Genomic DNA, 19,552 nt, shown 5'->3' on the forward strand with positions numbered 1-19,552 from the left:
GCGAGTTTGAACTGGTTGGGAAAAGTTGCTGCGTTGTGGGCGACAACTGCTTCGGGGAAGAGTTGGGAATTTCAGGTTCCATCCATGAGAAACTTTCGCTGAAGCATGAAATTTAGCCAAGTCGTTTAGAATTTATCCCACCCGCCAATACCGGGCATAATCTCGACAGCGATCGAACAGGGACTTTGACCCTCCACAACAATCTATGACGTTGTTCCTCGGGCACTAAATGTTCGCAGGGCGATCCCCATAAATCCAGGTGTGCCGCCCAGGACCACCGAACCACCGATCATGTGAGGTCCTGAACGTGGTACTCTATAGAAGATATTTCCCCTTGCATTGCCGTTCCATTTCCCCTGGTTTACCCATTATCGATTCATATTCTCTCTTCAAAACCAGTCGTTTTGTAAACAGACGACCGGATGCCTCCGTTTCTCAACTTCCTGGGACGAAAGCCCGGTACCAACAGCGGGGAAGCCGACCTTCACTCCGATACTCGATTTTCTGAAGACAGCCACCGCTCGACCCCGTTGAGCATCAGAAAAAGTCAAGAAACTGAGCCTCCCGAGTACAAACTCAGCGGTATGTACTGGTATCTATTGTGCGACAAAACCATCCAACTAACAACTGATTGATTAGTTGTCGATTGCAACGGCGCTTATCTTCCGGTATGTATAGTCGTCTCTCGCTCATCGCCCCCCCAGATCCCTGGTTAGAGAGAACGCGCAAACTAATACGGTAGCAGCCATCACCACCAGAGAAAGAGAGCTTCTGGCGCAAGTCTGGAATGTCACGGTCGTCGAACCACCGCAGTCTAGTCGATGACAATGAGCCGTTCTCAATATCGCGCGAGTCCTTCGACTCCTACCGTCGCTCTTTCGTAAGTCAATCCTTCAGTGTCCCCGGAAACTACAACAGAAACTCATACAAAATATACATAGGATATCTCCGCGCGGTCGCCCGTAACCTACCCAGACGCCATGCCCTCGCGCACCTCCCTCGACTCGCGCTTCTCCCGCATAACCTCCTCGTCGGGACAGAAGTTAGGCGACCGACCAACACCCGAGTCAATGGAGGAGGACAATTTCGAGGACGTCGGCCTCAACGACGATGATGACGCAAAGCCCAAGAAGAAGGGCATTTTCTCCCGCTTCGGCGACTTTTCGAACGACGCTGGAGGAACCAAGCAATCATCACATCTCGGATTTCATCTCCCTGGCCGGAAAAAGGCCACTCAAGTGCCACCCAGCTCGGAGATGCGCCCGATGAAAAATGCGGTCGCTTCCGAGGTGTCAGAAGTGCGTGAGGCGTGATTGTGAGCGTCACAGACGCCGATCACTGATTTCTGGACGCTAAGCGCATTGCATGACTCGACGAATTGGACACTTGGGATTATGAATAAATGGGTGTTTTTGGAGTGATGTTTGCATTTTATATCTATACCGTACCCGCTTTATGGAGCGGCTTTTCTTCATCTTGGATGGTTGCTATAATATTAATGGATGTCCTGGATTGCTTTATATCGGTTTAAATCGAGAATATCAACGATTTATATTGTCTGCTTTCCATAACCTTAGCTAAGCGAACAGTGCAAGCATTTTCCGACAACAGTTCCCAGATGCCGTATAGGGCACCGAGTCTTAGTTGCATGAACTTCAATGGATCTCGCTTTCGAAAAGCGAAGGTATTCTTATTCGCAGGAAGTCCTGCGCGTCGAAAAATTTTCGGCTATCAGGTTTCGACTTTTGATAAATTGTTGTAGACTTTGGAAATTTTTTGCGCTGTTGAGAAGTCGAAGTGGTCGTTAAAAGAGCATCATGTCTGCCACTTAAGTGGGGCGGATGTGTTAACCAGCATCTCCAGCCTTGGAAGATGGTCTACGCGATCAATAGATTCAAAATACCTTTTTAAAGACTAAGGTAGGTCTTGTGAATGCCGTCCACAGATTTACGGGGTTTGAGAAAAAAGTGTAAAGTTGACTCTTCACTCGCAAAAAGATATATATACCCCATTTCACGTGATCATAAGCAGTAGATTTAGAGCCGCTCAGACTTCCCTAGACTCAATTACACTCAAATCATTACTTTGGTTAAAGGTGTTTTACAACTCGCTGCGTTGCAAGCGATAGTATACTGTCAGAACCTGATTGGACCGACTATAAAATTCGCTTGCCTAACAATCTTATCGTTGCAGCACAAACAGTGCAAACACTGGGACCCCGACCGCCTGAGAAATTATCGGCAGTAAAAAAAAAGTCGGCAAGATTTATGCGGTTCTGTCGGAGCTGCTTAATACTCTACTTTGCTTAATCGAACCTAATTTTCGCTATGGTTGGAGTAAAACGCCGTGTCGATACCGGTGAAGACCGCAATGGGAAGCGGACGAAGACGAAGACCGCTGTTTCAACGAAGAGCAAATCAGTGCCAGTGAAGACGCAGAAGAGTGCAAAGGGAAAGGATGTGAAGTCCGGAAAGAAGGATCAGAAGGCATCTAAGAAGAAGCCCATTGAGGAAGAGGAGGATGAATTCTCTGATCAAGACGACGACTTCGATGTCGATAATATTTCAGATTCCGAGATCGAGGACGGAGATGATGCCGAAGATGATGTTGAAATGGACGATGTCGATGCGGAGGACGACGATGAGGACGAAGAAGTTGAAGTCAAGGACAAGAAGAAATTAAGTTTGAAGTCTCAGGAAAGTGAGGAGATGAAGAGTATGTCCTTGTCCTTTTATCACACTCACTTTACCCTTGCTAATTGCACTAGATAAAAATTCGTCCCGCGAGTCGCATATCAAACAGAAAGCCCTGCAGCAAGAGCGCAAAGCCGCAAAACCCAATGCCGATCAGATTGCCCGGTCGAAGAAACTATGGGAGCGCCTGCGTCGCAAGTCGCACGTCCCTCTGGAGGAGAGGAAGAAGCTTATCGCGGAGCTTTTCGACATAATCACCGGCAGGGTCAAGGATTTCGTCTTCAAGCACGACTCTGTCCGTGTTATCCAAACGGCGCTGAAATATGCAAACGTCGAGCAACGTAAGCAGATCGCCCGGGAACTCAAGGGCAGCTACGTTGAACTGGCACAGAGCAAATACGCCAAATTCTTGATTGGCAAGCTGATCGTACACTGCGATTCTGAAATACGGGACTTGATTATCGCCGAGTTCTACGGCAAAGTAAAGCGTTTGATCCGCCACCCCGAGGGCTCATGGATTCTTGACGACATCTACCGGACGGTAGCGACGGAGGAGCAGAAAGCCAACCTTCTTAGGGAGTGGTATGGCGCCGAGTTCGCCATCTTCAGAGACAACAGCAACAAGACACCAACCGCTGATCTCTCTAAAATCATCGAGGCCGAGCCTGCGAAGCGATCAACCATCATGCATTTCCTTCTCGAGCTCATCAACCAGCTCATCCAGAAAAAGACCACCGGGTTCACGATGCTCCACGACGCAATGCTTCAATATTTCCTCATCATAAAGCCCGGCAGCACCGAAGCCACCGAATTCGTTGAGCTCATCAAGGGCGACGAGGAAGGCGACCTCGTCAAGAACCTCGCGTTCACCAAGTCCGGCGCCCGCCTCATGTGCCTCGCCCTCGCATACTCCAACGCAAAGGACCGCAAACAACTCACCCGCTTCTACAAAGACACCATTAAGATGATGGCCGGTGATCTTAATGGCCATCTCGTCATCCTAGCCATGTACGAAGTCATTGATGACACAAAGCTCACCTCCAAGCTCATCTTCCCTGAACTCCTCAACCAGAACATCTCAGACGAGGAAGCCCGCAATGAAGAACTCCTTTTCCAAACCACGGACCTCACAGCCCGCATTCCCATCCTATACCCCTTCGCCAGCAACAACAAGCTCAAGTGGCTCCTCCCCGAGGGCGACAACGCCGTCCTCGACGAAATCCGCGAAATCCGCAAAGAAACATCAAAGAAGGAACCTTCCGTCCGTCGCCAGGAGCTCGTCAAAGCTGCATCCCCGGCCATCCTTGATTTCATCACCGCCCGTGCAGACTCACTTCTCGAAACCAGCTTCGGCTGCCAGTTCCTCGCCGAGGTTTTCTTTGACGCTGACCCTTCGGATGGCAAGAAGGACGCCGCGCTGGCTGCCGTCGCTGAAGCCGCCAAGTCCCGCTCCGATACAAAGGATTCACCATTCGTTGGACGCATGCTCAAGTCGCTTGTCCAGGGTGGACGGTTTAACAGCGCCGAGAAGAAGGTGGAGAAGGTCTCGCCGCCGCTGAACTTCCACGGACTGCTGTATGAGCAGATCGGCGGAGAAGTAATGGCGTGGGCGACGGGGTCGAACGTGTACGTCGTCGTTGCGTTGACAGAGTCGGACGATTTCGAGAAGAAGAGTGAGCTGCTGAAGGCGTTGAAGAAGGGGAAGAAGGCGCTGGAGCAGGCGTCGAAGGCTGAGAAGGGGCCTGCCAGTAGTGGAGCGAAGCTGTTGCTGGAGAAGATCGCGTAGGAGTTATATCCATATTTAGATTTATTCCCTAGTTATTGTACAGAAAAGCATATTTCTTCATATTCATCTTCGTCGTTTCCCATTCAAGTAACAAAATCAATCCAGGTCAGCCTGCCGATATCATCCAATTCATACACAAAGTAAACCAGGGTATCCATATTAGTGGGAGTATTTACATATCCATCCCAATCCAGCAGAAAATAATCTATACAAAGCCCAAGCACGCCAATGGCAGCCTCTCCAGCCACTCAAAGTCATGGCACACCAATAATCGTTGTCACAAGTGACGAGTAATTATTATACACTCGTACACCCAAACCCAACCAACCGAAACCCCACCAACAATGTGAATGAGAAGAACAAGGAGAAACAAATACAAAAATAATTCAAATTCATGCACCCCCAATATTTCCGGAGCCAGAGGCCTCTGGAGACGAAACCTGCTCTAACACAACGGCATAGAACTTGCCCGTCCCGCCAACGCCGCCAGGCGAGCCCACGCCCAATGTCGGGTCGTTATACGGCCCCGCCGCTACAATTGCCCTGTGCATCTCATATTAGCATCCCGACTATCAATCTACAGCAGGGAAAAAAAAAAAAAAAAAAAAGGCAGAAGTAAATAACATTTCATTTGGCAAGTCGCCAAGGAATTAGAAGTGCAATGAAAAGGACGAAGGATGAGTAGTACATACCACCCCTTATACTTCACGCCATTAAAAATCTCCGTAAAAGCCGTGATCACCCGCAAAGGCAGGTTCAATAGACTCCCTACTCCTAGACCCTCAGGCAATGATCCCGGACCGTGTACGGGCAGACCGAGTTTGTTGACTGGGATGTATTGGAACTGTGCATGGCCCTGCTGATATTGAATTCCATGGGCTGTTGGGGTTGGAGTGAGTGGGTTGGTGGGGGATTGGAGGGGTGTTTCTTGAAAGATAAGAAGGCGGCGGTTTGTCATTTTTAAGAGGATCTCGATATTGCGCTCTGGTGGATAATGTAGAGAGGAGAGGATATAGATAAATGTAGGCAAGGGACGTAGTGGAGAGTGAAGTTCGACTGTAGATCGAGTAAGAGTAAGGATGATTGATATGATTCGGTTTTTCCTGATTGGGAAGGGAAATCGCGTGGCGCGTCGACCACGTGTTGTGGTGGTTCTAACGCCGCCATCTACCGTACATAGAATACTATGCCGAGTAGTATCTGATCGCGTAAATCAAGTAAATTGAATATATATATGTATATACTAAATATATATGGGTATCACAATCAAATCTCCAACAATTAAAAATTATAGTTAAGAAAGACCCATCAGTCAAGCTCTCCATCAAGCACCCGTCTTGCGGCCTCCAATCGCCGCCTGAGCAACTTCGCCTGCTTTTCATCATATTCGGGAGACGTCGTGAGTTCCTGAAGTTCCATACAAACGTCACCTAAACTCTTAAAGAGCTGCTCGAGTAGCCGCGTGTCATCCTCGTTGATCCCTAGTTGACTGTTGACAGAGTTTGGATGTGGGCTTGCGGCAGCTCGCACAGTCGAAACGAGCGATGAAGCAAGAGACGTTGGTGTAGCCGAGCCTGTTGCTGCGGAATCAGGACGCTGCGAAGCGAGGTTCTCTACTCGCGATTTCCGGGGCGTGCGGTCTGATGCCTCGGAATCAGAGCGTTGCACGCCGGCTGGGTCCTCCTCGTCTACATAGCGACGGTCGAGTTCTAACATTGTTAATTTTTTATTCAGATTGTCGTGTTAAAAGGAGCTTACCATCGTTAAATTTCCGGTCCCAGTACAAGACACTGTCAACATCATCTTGGCCTTCCGCGGCCGTCGCAAAGGTTGCCACGGTGGATATCGAGTTTGCGCTATTGGACCTGGAGTGTCGCATGGAGCGTCGCTCGCGAATTGGCCGGGTTGTCTCGACGGACGTCTCCGACGCGTTGCTTTGCCGGCGGAGTCGTGCCTGGGTGTAATTGCCTAGTGCGCTATGCAGAATAAAGTGCTCGTAGTCAAAGGCATCCTCGCGTTCTTCGTGCGGAGTATCATCAGTATGGTGTGCTGCCCCAGGAAAAGCTCCCAGCTCTTCATCATTAAGATCATCATCAAGAGGTTCGCGTAAGATTTCCTCCAACGCCTCGCGGTCAATATCCTCTTCTGCATCCTCGTAGAGGCTTTCCGCGGTCGACTGATCATCCTCATGATCGGTTAGCTCAAACGGTGGCAGGATAGCGTCGTCGGCGGATGCTCTGGCCTCGGACGGTACGGTCTCCGGGACAAGAAGGGTTGAGTCGGTATTACTACTGGATGTATGTCCGCTGCCACCTTGGCTGCTAATCGGAGACGCAAGGGACTGTCCGTAGCCGGTGCTCGGATGGAGGTGGCTATTGCGTTCAGACGGATCAAGAGAGTTCGCATACCAGTGGGTTGCGGCTGTCAAAGGGCTGGGCGTGCGCAAACTCTGGAGACTGCGTCGTCGCAGACCGTCTTCCTGCGCCTTGATTTTCAGAGTCGAGATTTTGATATGAAGCCCTTTCATCTGGTCCTGCAAATCTCGCACATGGAGCTGAGACTGGGATCGAGAAGGTAGATCATCTACGGGGTAGGCTGAGTTGAATTCCTCCATATTGGAAATTGCCTTCCCTTCTTCTTCTTCTTCCTCTTCTTGCTCGTCGAATACTGGTGGCGAGTCGGAAGACTCGCGCTCTCCGTGCGGCTGCATTGAGCTATGTTGATTTATAGACGAGACCGATGCGCGGTGAGTCAAATAAGCGCGATTGGGTGCATAGTGAAAAGACCGGTCGGCATTATGGAAATTGGAACTGGTACTCGAGCCCATAGCGCTCACGGAACGCGACAGGCGAGTCTCGGAACTTGGCTGCGTCGACGGCAGGTTGGTCTCACTGTAAACTCGAGAGTGCCGATTATTGGATGTGTCTTGTCCTCCATATGTCTGCCGCGGCCGAAGCATCGAAGACCTGCGGTCAGCCGCACGGTGGATTGATTGATACAAGCCGCCAACGGGTTGTCCGAGACCTGGAGATGAAGCGGATGGCACTGGCGACGACGACATTGATGGGGTAGTCGAGCGCATTGTAGAGCGGGCGCGCGTCAGGTTCCCTTCCATAAGCTATAAGAACCAAGGGTCAGCCAACCACATTTCCAAACGAACCAGACTGTAAACTACATACCGACAGCCGTTTCTTCGCATTTTCTAAAATTCGCTCCGCCTCGCTCTCCAGAATCACAGCAGGAGCATCTTCATCCGGACCCTTCCCTTCATTGGCCGCGGGCGCGTTTGCGCTCGGTTGTGCACCACTGGAGGTCTCAGGGGCTGCGCGACGCTCACTGAGTGATCCCCGGCTCTCCTGCGCAGCCATGTAGTCCGATGCGCGTCCCTTTGTCCCATCGACGGACGATGTCTCACTTGCGCCGCCGCTGATAGTCGAGTTTGACGAGCTGCTGTGCGCTCTGGTTTCCGTGACATCGGAGGGGTCTGCTTCGCGGAACGAAAGCGGCGAATCCAAAACACGGCTTTGCCGAGCCATCATCTCCTGCGCGCTTCTACCAACTGCTCCATACCGATATGACAACGCGCTGTCTTCCTCGCCTATATCCGACAAGCGGCGACTGGCGGCGTCGTGGCCCTCGTGCATCCACGTGTGGCGCGGAAACGGCTTTTTCTGGGGCCTCGGCGCGCCAGTATTCCTGGTGGGGTCCAGGTTGTTGTATCCGTTTGCGTAGCTGGTTCGGTTTTCGTAGAACGACTGCAAGTGGGATAACGAGGGCAGGTTGAACGGGGGGGACGGAGTGGAGTTTTCTCGCTCGTTGTCGTCGAAGGGCAGGATCATGTCCGGGTTGGACAGAGTCGGCGACGGCGGGATGGCAGGTGGAGGCTGTTGCTGTGTCGAAAACATGGCGGCTGATGTATCAACTCCGTCCTGCCTGAAGGTCTGCTATTGGTACCAGCACGAGGGCACAAGTCTTGAGGTGATGTAAACAATGTCCGCGATCGTTCCCCCTTTTCGCTTTTCTAAGCATGGGCCATCTGCAAGTGTCGCAACTGCAGCTGGAGGCCAGTCAATCAGATTCAGTCCGCTTTGACTTTGGAGAGAAATTGAAGCTGCAGGGGGCGAGCTGCAAGGGCTGTCGGGCCACGATTGGGGGACACAGGATCAACGGCCGAGACAAAAAGAAAGACGGCAAGAAAAGGGTGAAGGATAAGACGATGCCCAGGGCGGGACTGGAAATTACTGTATGGCGATAACGCTGGCTTCTATAGCGGTTAAATTAAAGGAAGATGCAATAAAAATCCCTGCGCGTTCTGCGATTTCCCCCGGGCGTTGAGTCTCTCCTGATGCCCGCCAAAACAGGCAAAGATCGCATCCAATCTTTCAGGCATTTTAGCAGCAGAACCCTTGACTCTTTCTGGCCTCGCGCCGCTGATCTTTATCTCTCACGCCGTTGCTTCACACTTCACAGCTCGTGGCTTGCTTGCTTGCCGAGGATAAACCGCAGTTCTACTCTGGACAGTGGAGAGTAGTCTTCAGGCTTCATTCGTCTTCTTTTCTATAGTTCCAGTAATCTCCAGACCAGACTACAAACAATTGCATTGTTCTCCAGCCATACCGCAAGACAAAATCATGGAGGCTCAATTTACCCCGTCTCCTAGCCTACATAAGCTTGAAACTAACCGTTTTTTTTTCTTTTTTTTTCTTTCTCTTTTCGCTTTCTCTTTCTCAGCTTTTCCCCCAGATCAACCATAGTCGGCCCATTAATAGACATACATGTTATTAGAAGGTAAAGATTTAGAAAATAGTAAGGTACAATGGCACAGTCCGAGTAGCCTTGGCCAACTTGCGTCTAGCCGGGACGTCCGTTAATCGAAATCATCGGTATCATAACTAATGCCGTCCGCTCACGCATACACATTCGCAGGCGGGAGCAACTTCGCCCCATAACGGAAGTCAAACGATCGAGAATCAGTGGGGTCGAATCCTGCAGCTAGGCGCTGTTCAAGGAAAAGTGCTTCAAGTTCATTAGCTTCAGGTAACTTGATAAAAAGAGGATGCGTTGCTTACGGGAAATTTTGATCATGTCGAACCAGCGGATCGCGTTCTCATCGCTACCGTCCACGGCCTTTAAGATTCCGCCGTCCTGCAGCGGGGTCGCCTTGGGTGGTAGACTGCGCATCTTCAACAACATGTGCAATATATCCGAGAAACGGTCGCCCTGCGTCGCATAGTATGGAGGGCGCTTGTCAAGCGGCCACCGCTGTGCAAAGTTCTCATCATCCCAGGACCGGAACAGCCAGCAGGTCCTCTCTACACAGTTCAAAAGAATGAGAGAAACTAGGAAGGTCTCAAACCAGCCGCTCTGCTGGCGCTGGAGCAGCCTCCGTTCCAGGTCATTCATCACCGACTTGCTTAGGGACGATGCTCGCTTCTCGGTTGCAGAGCGCAGCTGGCCGCACAATAGTGCGTAAGACTCAGCGTTTGTAATCTCGTCAATTGGGATACGCCCCTCATCCGCTGTCTGCCCAAGGGAATGCAACGAAGCAGGCGGTAGGGTCGGATTGCTAAAAGTCTTCCAATGCAGCTCCGCGTCAACCAGAATATGTGTGGCAACCCACAACTCCAGCACCCTTTCTAATAATAAATCCTAGAGACCAAATCAGCATACTACGTTTCCGCTCAAATTCCGCCAAATCATACCTTCTTCTGCTGGGCCAGCTCTGCTGCTAGCATCAAGGTAGGTCTCATGACTTCGGAAGCCTCGCGCTCGTAGAAAAACGGCGCCGTTTTCTTAATATACATCTCAATTTTCCCCGGTAAATCATCTTGGTCGCTGTCTAGCAGGTAGATTTCTTGAAGAGGACCCTGGAATTGAGTCTCGTCACCAAGTCCCTGAAGTTGGGGATCAAGTGCCGAGGCCGATGCCTTATGGCCCTGGAGCCCACTGAAGGTAACGAAGACCATGCTCTCTTCAAAATGGGTGACTTCAATACGTCCTGCATAGTGTTCAAACTTGACCTGGTTTCGTATACTACTAACATCGTGATAAGCCAACGTTGCGTGCAGGTCTGAATCTCGGTTAGCAGTTTCGGCAACTCAATCAAGCTTAGCGCACATACTGGCATTGTACAATTCAAACTCCTCCGCAATTCGAGTGCGGATGCAAGGGTGTTTCCACAGACGTGCACTTTCGACACTAGCGCAGGTGGTACACGGGCTGTCCCCAGAGCACTAAACATGTCAATAATGAGACAGGCAAGGGTAGAAAGGAGACATACAGGTTTCTTGAGCATGCGACACCGTATGCACGCACCCCTTTTCCTCACTTCCTGAACCTCTCTGCGTCTAGCTGCAGAGAACCGACCGCGAACCTTGGGCTTAGCCGGTTTGGTGGAATTGCCAAACTCGTTCACAAAACCCTTGGCCTGAGAGTTCGGATTCATCGCAATGGGACGAGGAAAGGAGGCTGCGCGTTGGGTCGCTGCGGTCAGCGTCGGATCATGCTCCTGAAGGCTGTCGAACAACAATTGTTCCTGAGTCGAGAGCTGTTGGTTCCATGCAGAACCCATCTTAGACAAACCGTCAGAAAGTCCAGTGCTAGGATCATGATCCAACGGGAGGCCGTGAGGTACCATTTCACTAGCAGATGCGGCGATCATAGACAGCTGCGACTGCCGAGAAGTGGCGGTTGGGTCAGGAGTCAAAGAAGTCTCTGGCAGTGGCGGAGAAGTGGACGAGGTTGGATCAAGCGAACCGGTAGGAGGGAGTGAAGGAATCGCCGTCGCGTCGTTGGGCGATTGGGGAGATACTATGGATAGAGAATCAGTGCATTAGCGCGTGGAAGGCAGGGAATAACACAAGCCAGAACCGACACTTACCAGGAACCTTCACGTCCTCGTCCATTTGCTCAGACTGAGCAGGGTGGCCCTGAAATCCCTCTGCCTCAAGCGCAGGGTCAACAACCACAGTCTTTCCACCAACGGTGACAGACTGCGTATAAGCAGGTCCTCGCTTAGACTGGTCAGAAGCACCCACTTGTCTCGACGCCTCGGCCAACACATTCAGGCCGTCGAAATTTTGTCGCGTCGTGAAGGGTACGTCGCCCGTCTTTCCCTTGTTCTGTCCGGCAGCATTCGGGTCTTTGTTCTGGTCACCATCGGCGAGGTCGGGCAATTCATGGAGTCGCAACAGGACGCGTTGTCGGTCCCGTAGCGGGATCGCCTGGCATTTCTTCACCAGGTGATTGGTGAGGCTGTCAATGCGACCTTTAGGAAATTTTTCGCCGCACGCCTTGCATGTATGCTGATAGCGATTACTAGCATCCTCGAGTTTCTGCCCTCGAATAAAGAACTCGAGGATGAGCGCGTTGGGTTTGCGACCCATCTTGGAACTGCGTGGCAGAAAATGAAGGGTAGATCGAAGGCGGAAGGAGCGAGTTCGAGAGCAATTCACGGCCTCAAAGTCCTAAAACTGCAGTCCGAATGGCGTCTATATCGAGTCTACGAGTCGATAGCCCTGACAGACTCGGCGACAAGCAGTCTGGAAAGTGGGATACCAGTGACGCACACAAGAAAGAGATGTGAGATGGCAAAAAAAGAAACACGGTAAGGGCGGCGCGGGAGTGGAAGGGGAGGTACCACCACCACAACGGTGAAGCCTTTGGAGAATAAAGAGTCCCGCAAAGGAACAGATCCCAGTAGTTTATAATTGATGGCAGAAATAGACAGGACAGGACAGGATGCCGGTGCGTTTGGAGAGTGGGATGGATGAAGGTTGATTCAGCGGCAAAATTGGCAAGGGCGGTCTGATCCTTACCTGCAGCGTCAGTGCACCGACCTTTGGAAGGGAAAGTGGGTTATTTCTATGTGATTTAGAACCAATGAAATAAATTTAAGCTGCTAAAGCTACCCTGTCATTCGCTGATAGTAACGTGATCCTTAACTACCACGCACAGCTGCTTTGTATACACTCCTCCTTTAGTTGGTTTAGAAAAAATAAAAGCTCACCGCATAGAGGCGGTAATTATATCGGTGAAGGCCTTGCTTTTTTTTTATCAGACTCGGATAGAGAGTCCGTAGGAGAAAACGGAGATCGAAGATGATTAAATAGGCGATACGAAGTCGTCCGAGGATCGCTTCCTAGGGAATGTATCTTGGTATGGAACTGGCAAAGTTTGTACGACTGGCTTGGCCACACGCACACATAAATAAGGTAGGTACGCACGCAGTACACAGGTCGCTCCTTCCCTCAGCGGCTTCTAAATCCCACTTGGTTAGTGACCGCTCTTCTTGCTGGCCCTGAGTATTTCATCCAAAGCACTACTACATGGGGGACTAGGTCAAATTCCAGCGGAACCCACAAAGCAACAAATCTGGCATATGACAAGCAAATGCAAATCTCATTTAATTTACTAACTAATTCCATTATTTCATGAATCCTTATCATCGTCATAAAGACTAGTTAAAGTAAACTAATTCACAGCTCTGAGTTGTGACCAGAAAACTGCCCATCGAGTCCGGCTCAGCATACGTGGTTCCTGTCGCCAGAGAAAATGAATGAAGGCGCATGAATTCAGGCACTTCAGCATATGCGATGCTCTGGAGGTCGCCACGGGACTCCTAGGATCTCGAATATCCTTTGCTCTTCGCGACTTTCGAGCAATCGGCCAGTGTTTATTTTCGCCCTTTGGGGCCCACGCAGTACATCCGCATAGAGTCCTCTCTGATTGAGGCGCATGTATTTCTTACTCGCAAGGAGTCTCATGCTGCGGTTAAAAATATCGTTTCCAGTGAAGTAAATCAGCGCGGCACCGAGCTCTAAGCCAGGCACAAATAACAGGTCGATACGTCGCCACAGCTGGCTATCTGGCAATTTGGAGGCGCCGTGCCATTTCGATCCATCATCTCGAGATGTGGTTGCCAAACTGACTTGGAGAAATCCTTGTTCAAATAGCTTTGGCACGACATTATCCAGCATGAACGTTCGAATCTCCTCGATCGTCGCATCATGCTTCGTGATGATCAAATCGATATCGCCAGAGTTCGCTGTCCCCCGTCGGTAGGATCCTCCAATGATGACTTGCATCTCTGGGTTCTCCTTTTGCACCACATGCCGCACAAAACTTCCATGTTCTTGAACCTCTCTTCTTGGTATTCTTTGGGAGAAGTCAAAGTATCGTTCAAGACCAACACGCTGTGCTCGCGTTAAGGCTGCGTCGCGTCGCAAGTCTTCCAGCGATTTATAGCCTTGAGCAATCCACTTAGAAGCAACTGAGAGTCCAGCACCATAAACGCCCAAGAACTTTTGGAGGAGACGGTCTTCGGCTGTGTTGCTCGTGTTATCCAAACGGCGAAGTCGGTTAGTAACCACGATTTCTTCAATTTTGTCCGCTAAACGGGGTCCGATCCCAGGGATCTCAAGAGCTTCAGCCCGGTTAATGACCTTCCTGGGTTGATTACGAAGAGCACTGATTGCTTTACGATACGCCATAATGCGCCAATGGTCAGCTGTTCGGGTGTAGTAATTCAGCATTTGCTGGAGAACCTCAATGGTCTTCGCATTCGGGTTCTGATTATTAGAGGTCGAATCATGCTTCTGCATGCAGACAAACTTTTGTTGCCAAGATCCGACTGCATTATTTTCGTCCCTCGACGGTTTTCTTCTCTTGTGGTTTGCAGACATTGGCTGCGATTCATCAGACGTCTCGTCACCGGAGGCCTCGGCTAGAGTATCATCATTGGGGATATCGTGCCCATCCAGCGGGTCCAAAGGCTTCCACGGTATAAGAACAAATGAAAATAAGTTGGATGGTTGGCAAACTTACCAGGTGTTCAGCGGCTTTAGCCTCCTCTATCATGTCATCCAACGCATCGCGTTCACGGTCCGGGAAACTGTCGTATATTATCTCTTCGGTGGCTTCTTCGTGGTCCTCGGCATGTAGCTCTCGATCAAGCGCAGGGATATTTCGTTGCTCAAACGACCGCGTTGACGTTTGAGTCTGTGGTTGCTGTTTTTGGTCGGGCTTTAAAGGCAAAGATCCCTGACTAATGATCGGGGGTTCTCCAAGAGATGCATTGCATTCTCCTATAGTTTTGGACAAAGTCGAGGTTCCTTTAACTTGGAATCGCACTTGAGTCACATTCAAGATACAGCCAAATTTGATACACTCGGCGGGGTAGCACTCGTCCACTACAGCGACATTCAACTGCAAAGGTCAGTTATGGAAATAGGGCGAGTAACCGACCGCCAGTTCACGAACCGGGATGGTCTCCAGCTTTAAATGTTTCAAGATCTCGTCAAACTTTAGGCCCTTGTCAACTATGACATGCGTGATATTTTCTCCCCAAGCCCTTGCGCATGACGCGCCGTACTCCTGTGCTCTTTGGATACGCAAACGTCGTAAAGGAGAAGCATCACTATTAGGAAAGAAAACTATGAAATGGTCAGTAGAAGCGTGATCACGAATAGCAACTAAGTGGCTTACAAAACACAAGGCCCTTAAAAATCTGTAGGCGTTCAGGAATTATCTTCCCGGACGACCCCCGTTTGCGTTTTCCATTCGCCAGATGTTTAGATGGTTCTCCCATGCTCTTTTGTAGAATTGGCTTAGCAATACAGGCTTCACGAGTTGATGTTATAGAAGGAGCTGAAATGACGCCGTGGACAGCCACGGCATCTGAAGAGGAGTTGATGGTCACAGGAGGCGAGGCCGAGGGCTTCTCGAATTGGTGGGAGCCGGGGGATACTTTCTCGTCCTTCGGCCGTGAGGTTGAAAACAGACAATCAAATTCACCTTCTGAGGTATCACTGAGGCAATCCAGTTGGTCTAGCCTTCTGAAAAATGCCTCTTTATCCGTCATCCGCAACATCTCCGCGTTGAAAGGTGAGCCAGGCATCTATCTGAGGGTGCTTGAGCCATATGTAAATTTCCCGCCAGTTGCCTGACGGTTACGAGTTCTCTGGAAGGTTGAATCTGAGTTAAGTCACAATCACTGGTTACTTCAGAGTGCGTGACACGGTTGAAGGTTCCAATACAGGCAGCCACACGTGTCGGGGTCCGGCACGAAAATGTCGCCAAATCACGGGATCAATTATTCCACTCTTTTCGGAACCAAAGCTACTAGAACCCAGCTCGGGTTCAAGAATCTACGCAATCTATACTGCACCGACGATGTGGAAGCGTTCTGTGCTTCTCTCCTCCTTCGTGGAGCCGACCCTCCTGCAGGGCAGTCGCTGCCTCAGCTGTCAACTGCGCAACGGTGCCGCACTCCGATCTCGACATTCTCTTCGTCCATATACCACAAAGAACGGCAACGGAGAGAAGCCACCAACTTCGACCAGCGCCCCGACGACCAGAAAACTACAGTTCCAGCAAAATGCCACTCCCCAGTCCTCGCCGCCGAACCCGAACGATCCAAACAATGAAGACTTCATTCCAACCCTAGACCGGCCAATTGGTTCGGGAATTCCGCCACAAGAAGGCCAAAACACGGCAATTGATAAGCGGTCATTGGGCCAACGACGAGATGATTTTGTGAATTATGACAAGCATATTGAAAGGCGGAAGGAATTGTAGGACACCCAGCGCACCCCGTCTACAGAATGTGAGCTCACAGTTAATTTCTCAACCGCTAGAACGAGGCAAGTCGCAAAGCCATATTTCCGAGAATGGTCAAACTTGCGATACAACCAGGGTAAGACATTCATGTCGAACCCACGGTTATTCAAGCGCGACAAAGCGCTTTACTTCCCTAACCTATCCGGAGCTACGCTGGCCTCGCCGAAAGAACCGCAAAATACTACCTCCATCCTCCGCGGCAAGGTGTCCGTCATAAACCTCTTTTCTAGCGTCTGGGCAGAAAGCCAAGTTGCTACATTTACCGGCCCAAATATGAACCCCGATCTATACGAGGCTTTCAAGAGTGGCGAGCGGCATGTACAGAAGATCGACATCAACCTGGAAGAGAACAGGCTCAAGGCCTGGCTCGTCCGAATGTTCATGTGGCGGATGCGAGGCAAACTTCCCGAAGAACAGCACAAGAGATACTTTTTGGTGCGCAAGGGTCTTAATGATGGCCTTAAGGAGGCTATTGGCATGATGAACAGCAAGGTTGGATACGTATATCTCTTAGATGAGAACTGTCGTATCCGATGGGCTGGCAGTGGCCCTGCCGAACCTGCTGAATTGGAAACCCTGAACAACGGTGTCCGCAAACTGATCCAGGAACGGAAGGTCAGTCTGGAGTCTGAACAACCGGCGCAAGAGTGGGAGAGGCAAGGAAGGGAAACGAAGAAGCCCAGAGTTGTCGAGCATAGTCGTTAATCATTTGTATATACATATTAGAGTGAGCATGTAAGATATATAAGTTAAGCCCAAATACCATCAACTCCGAGCCCATTATTAACTTCCCTCTTTGATGAGAAACTGATAGACGTAAGAGAGCTCCAGACTACAGGCCGGAGGGAAAGCGATATGAATCTCACTCATCGAAAAAAAAGCAGCATCAGAAAGCAGACTCCAATAAAACCTCCCAGGATAAGCGCATCCCTCCTCCTCTTATTCCCAATCTTTCCAATCAAAGCATTTACTCCAGGAACATGGCTTGCAGCACCCACAATCCTGCGGTTGATGCTAGTGATCGTCTCGCGTTGAATGCCGAAATTTTCGTTAATCGCGTATGCCTGGCTGAGTACACCATCCATCACCCCGTGGCTCTCGTCAATACGACGTCGCTCCTCGAGCATGTACTCTGCCTCTGCAGCAGCGGGGTTTGAAGAGCGGTAGGCATCAATGTCGGAACGCACATTTGAGAGAAGGTTTGCGCGATCTCGAGACTCTGCAATTGCAGATGTGAGGCGGGATAACTCGCGTCTGTGTTCTGTGAGGATTTCGCGGTGGCGGGCTAGGTTATTCTGTTTGAGGGCCGAGGAGGTGAGTGTGGCTTCGGAGTCCAGGAGGCGGGCTAGTTGGGCGACTAAAGATTCACGCTTTTGACCGTGGGCAGTCAGTAAGGTTACCCGATAACACATACAAGGGGTATGGTCGTACCTTTTCCAAAAGGTCTTTGATCTGGGTCTGGTTCCTGGATTCTTCTTCTGAGGGCTGCGGAGGCAGTTTCGTCATCGACGCAAATTGGGAGTAGGTGTGAAAGAGGTTCTCAGTCTGTCCAGGGTGGCATGGTTAGTACTATTCTGCTCTGTACATCGAAAAAGTAACGCCTGTTTTCAGCTATGCTGGTTGTACCTGAGTTTCGAGAGATCTGGCCTGCTGCCGCAGTTGTGCCCACCCGGCACCGGTAGAGGTCGCCATCTTGCAAGGAAAGAGAACAGAATGGAGTGCGTTCGGGGTATAAACTGAATGTAAACAAGGCTTGAAATACAACTGTCAACTTGTCCACTCTCCGTCCAGCGGAATCGCAGCACTTGCAATGGATCAATTAAACTGCTACCTACCAACGCTGTTCTATGTCCGGGCGAAACCCAGCCGATTCCCGATTCGGATCTGCGTCATCACCGCCGCAGGGGTCCCGTGACGCACCAGCCACAGTCACGTGAGTATGTGCCCGCTTAGCCGCCGCACCACGCCAAGGAGCAAAAAAAAGCCCTAGTCCCACAGAAACATCCCCAAATCGACCCGGTCCATCTTCAATCTTCACGTCGACAATCAACCATTCGACAAGATACCGCCCACCATGGTATGTACAGCGACTGTGCCAAAAAATGAAAATATGACCGTGAGAATGGCATGCTGATTCGATTTTTCCATAGTCTTCCAAGGTCAAGGCTGGTCAACTCTGGGGAAAGAGCAAGGATGATCTCACAAAGCAGCTGGATGAGCTGAAGACCGAGCTGGCCCAGCTCCGTGTCCAGAAGATCGTTGGCGGTGCCTCGTCGAAGACCCAGCGAATGTGCGTTTGAAATTTCCCTCCCTGCTTGCAACACAATAAACTCCCCGGATGGACGATTGGAGATTTGGAACGAATGTGCGTTTTGGTCGGATCGCATTTTGCCACGACAACTCGACTCGAATCGACTCAAAAGCGAACAGCGAACAGCCAACGAACAAGAACGACACAAAGCTATTAATAGGAGGAATTTGAGGAATTGCGACGAAATCACTTCGACCGACCGCGCATTCGATCTGATCACAATCACATCCATCCATCCACCCATCAAATCACTCAACACATTCAAAAAAAAAAAAAAAAACTCAGATACGGGAAAAGAAGGAGTACTGATATTATTATTTCAACAGCCACGACGTCCGCAAGTCGATCGCTCGTGTCCTCACCGTCATCAACGCCAACCAGCGCTCCCAGCTCCGCCTCTTCTACAAGAACAAGAAGTACCTTCCTCTTGACCTCCGCCCCAGGCTCACCCGTGCTCTCCGCCGCCGCCTCACCAAGCACGAGGCTACCCTCAAGACTGAGCGCCAGCGCAAGAAGGAGATCCACTTCCCCCAGCGGAAGTACGCCATCAAGGTACGAGCAGAACATACCCCCAAAAAACAAAATGCCAGCCATACAATTTTCGCAGAAAGGCTTTCAATTGTTTATAGAGCAAGGCTAACTATTTATCACCAACAGGCATAAATCCAAAAAGGAAAAGACGGGATCGAGTCTGGATCTTGATGACGGAGTTCTGGGACGTTTGACCTGACCTACCTATTCTGGGAGGTTAACATAAAAGACATGGATTATGTATCTTAGAAGAAAAGATGCAGGTCGATCTTGAATGAATCCTTTGCTTGCAATGACATATAATACCACTTCAAGTACTCTTCCTCTTGAGTCCTAATATGTGCCATATCAATATCAACCGGAACATTCAGGGATGAACATTAATTTCCCCAAGGTTGCCCGCGCTACATATTAAGGTGGACTTCGCATTCCGGTTCGCAATTCCTACTAGGCATTGGGTCCAGGACCCTTAACTTCAATGGCTCGATCCATCGGAATCATGATTGTAGTAAACATATACTCTTATCCATTCAAAAAGTTTCATATAGTGAACCATCTAAGGTATTCTGTCACCAAAACACAATACTTATCTAACATCACTACGCACCTCCC

General features: G+C 50.2%; 9 protein-coding genes across 9 annotated transcripts; 4 read left to right on the forward strand and 5 right to left on the reverse strand.

Annotated features, from left to right (window-relative positions):
* Positions 1–422: 422 nt before the first annotated feature.
* APUU_50499S (uncharacterized protein) lies at positions 423–1,313 on the forward strand (the record flags this gene model as incomplete). The annotated part of the gene is made up of 4 exons (XM_041705503.1): positions 423–582; positions 640–668; positions 746–880; positions 942–1,313. 4 exons carry the CDS (start codon positions 423–425, stop codon positions 1,311–1,313), a joined length of 696 nt encoding a protein of 231 aa, XP_041557982.1.
* Positions 1,314–2,327: 1,014 nt separating this feature from the next.
* PUF6 (uncharacterized protein) lies at positions 2,328–4,479 on the forward strand (the record flags this gene model as incomplete). The annotated part of the gene is made up of 2 exons (XM_041705504.1): positions 2,328–2,715; positions 2,768–4,479. The coding sequence occupies 2 exons, from the start codon at positions 2,328–2,330 to the stop codon at positions 4,477–4,479; spliced, it is 2,100 nt and encodes a 699-aa protein (XP_041557983.1).
* Positions 4,480–4,871: 392 nt separating this feature from the next.
* On the reverse strand, positions 4,872–5,437 carry APUU_50501A (uncharacterized protein; the record flags this gene model as incomplete). Its single annotated transcript, XM_041705505.1, has 2 exons — positions 4,872–5,022; positions 5,172–5,437. The coding sequence occupies 2 exons, from the start codon at positions 5,435–5,437 to the stop codon at positions 4,872–4,874; spliced, it is 417 nt and encodes a 138-aa protein (XP_041557984.1).
* A 350-nt stretch (positions 5,438–5,787) lies between these two features.
* Positions 5,788–8,384, reverse strand: APUU_50502A (uncharacterized protein; the record flags this gene model as incomplete). Its single annotated transcript, XM_041705506.1, has 3 exons — positions 5,788–6,188; positions 6,238–7,597; positions 7,659–8,384. 3 exons carry the CDS (start codon positions 8,382–8,384, stop codon positions 5,788–5,790), a joined length of 2,487 nt encoding a protein of 828 aa, XP_041557985.1.
* Positions 8,385–9,385: 1,001 nt separating this feature from the next.
* Positions 9,386–11,864, reverse strand: APUU_50503A (uncharacterized protein; the record flags this gene model as incomplete). Its single annotated transcript, XM_041705508.1, has 7 exons — positions 9,386–9,495; positions 9,549–10,128; positions 10,182–10,549; positions 10,601–10,712; positions 10,760–11,050; positions 11,114–11,289; positions 11,360–11,864. The coding sequence occupies 7 exons, from the start codon at positions 11,862–11,864 to the stop codon at positions 9,386–9,388; spliced, it is 2,142 nt and encodes a 713-aa protein (XP_041557986.1).
* A 1,197-nt stretch (positions 11,865–13,061) lies between these two features.
* APUU_50504A (DNA-directed DNA polymerase IV) lies at positions 13,062–15,376 on the reverse strand (the record flags this gene model as incomplete). The annotated part of the gene is made up of 4 exons (XM_041705509.1): positions 13,062–14,252; positions 14,305–14,685; positions 14,740–14,912; positions 14,965–15,376. The coding sequence occupies 4 exons, from the start codon at positions 15,374–15,376 to the stop codon at positions 13,062–13,064; spliced, it is 2,157 nt and encodes a 718-aa protein (XP_041557987.1).
* A 275-nt stretch (positions 15,377–15,651) lies between these two features.
* ATP10 (mitochondrial ATPase complex subunit ATP10) lies at positions 15,652–16,803 on the forward strand (the record flags this gene model as incomplete). Its single annotated transcript, XM_041705510.1, has 2 exons — positions 15,652–16,052; positions 16,116–16,803. 2 exons carry the CDS (start codon positions 15,652–15,654, stop codon positions 16,801–16,803), a joined length of 1,089 nt encoding a protein of 362 aa, XP_041557988.1.
* A 161-nt stretch (positions 16,804–16,964) lies between these two features.
* On the reverse strand, positions 16,965–17,790 carry APUU_50506A (putative vesicle transport v-SNARE protein Gos1; the record flags this gene model as incomplete). Its single annotated transcript, XM_041705511.1, has 3 exons — positions 16,965–17,468; positions 17,530–17,643; positions 17,725–17,790. 3 exons carry the CDS (start codon positions 17,788–17,790, stop codon positions 16,965–16,967), a joined length of 684 nt encoding a protein of 227 aa, XP_041557989.1.
* A 382-nt stretch (positions 17,791–18,172) lies between these two features.
* RPL35 (60S ribosomal protein uL29) lies at positions 18,173–19,072 on the forward strand (the record flags this gene model as incomplete). The annotated part of the gene is made up of 4 exons (XM_041705512.1): positions 18,173–18,175; positions 18,249–18,388; positions 18,736–18,961; positions 19,067–19,072. 4 exons carry the CDS (start codon positions 18,173–18,175, stop codon positions 19,070–19,072), a joined length of 375 nt encoding a protein of 124 aa, XP_041557990.1.
* Positions 19,073–19,552: the final 480 nt, after the last annotated feature.

This window comes from Aspergillus puulaauensis, chromosome 5, assembly GCF_016861865.1.
Source record: "Aspergillus puulaauensis MK2 DNA, chromosome 5, nearly complete sequence".
Taxonomy (NCBI): domain Eukaryota; kingdom Fungi; phylum Ascomycota; class Eurotiomycetes; order Eurotiales; family Aspergillaceae; genus Aspergillus; species Aspergillus puulaauensis.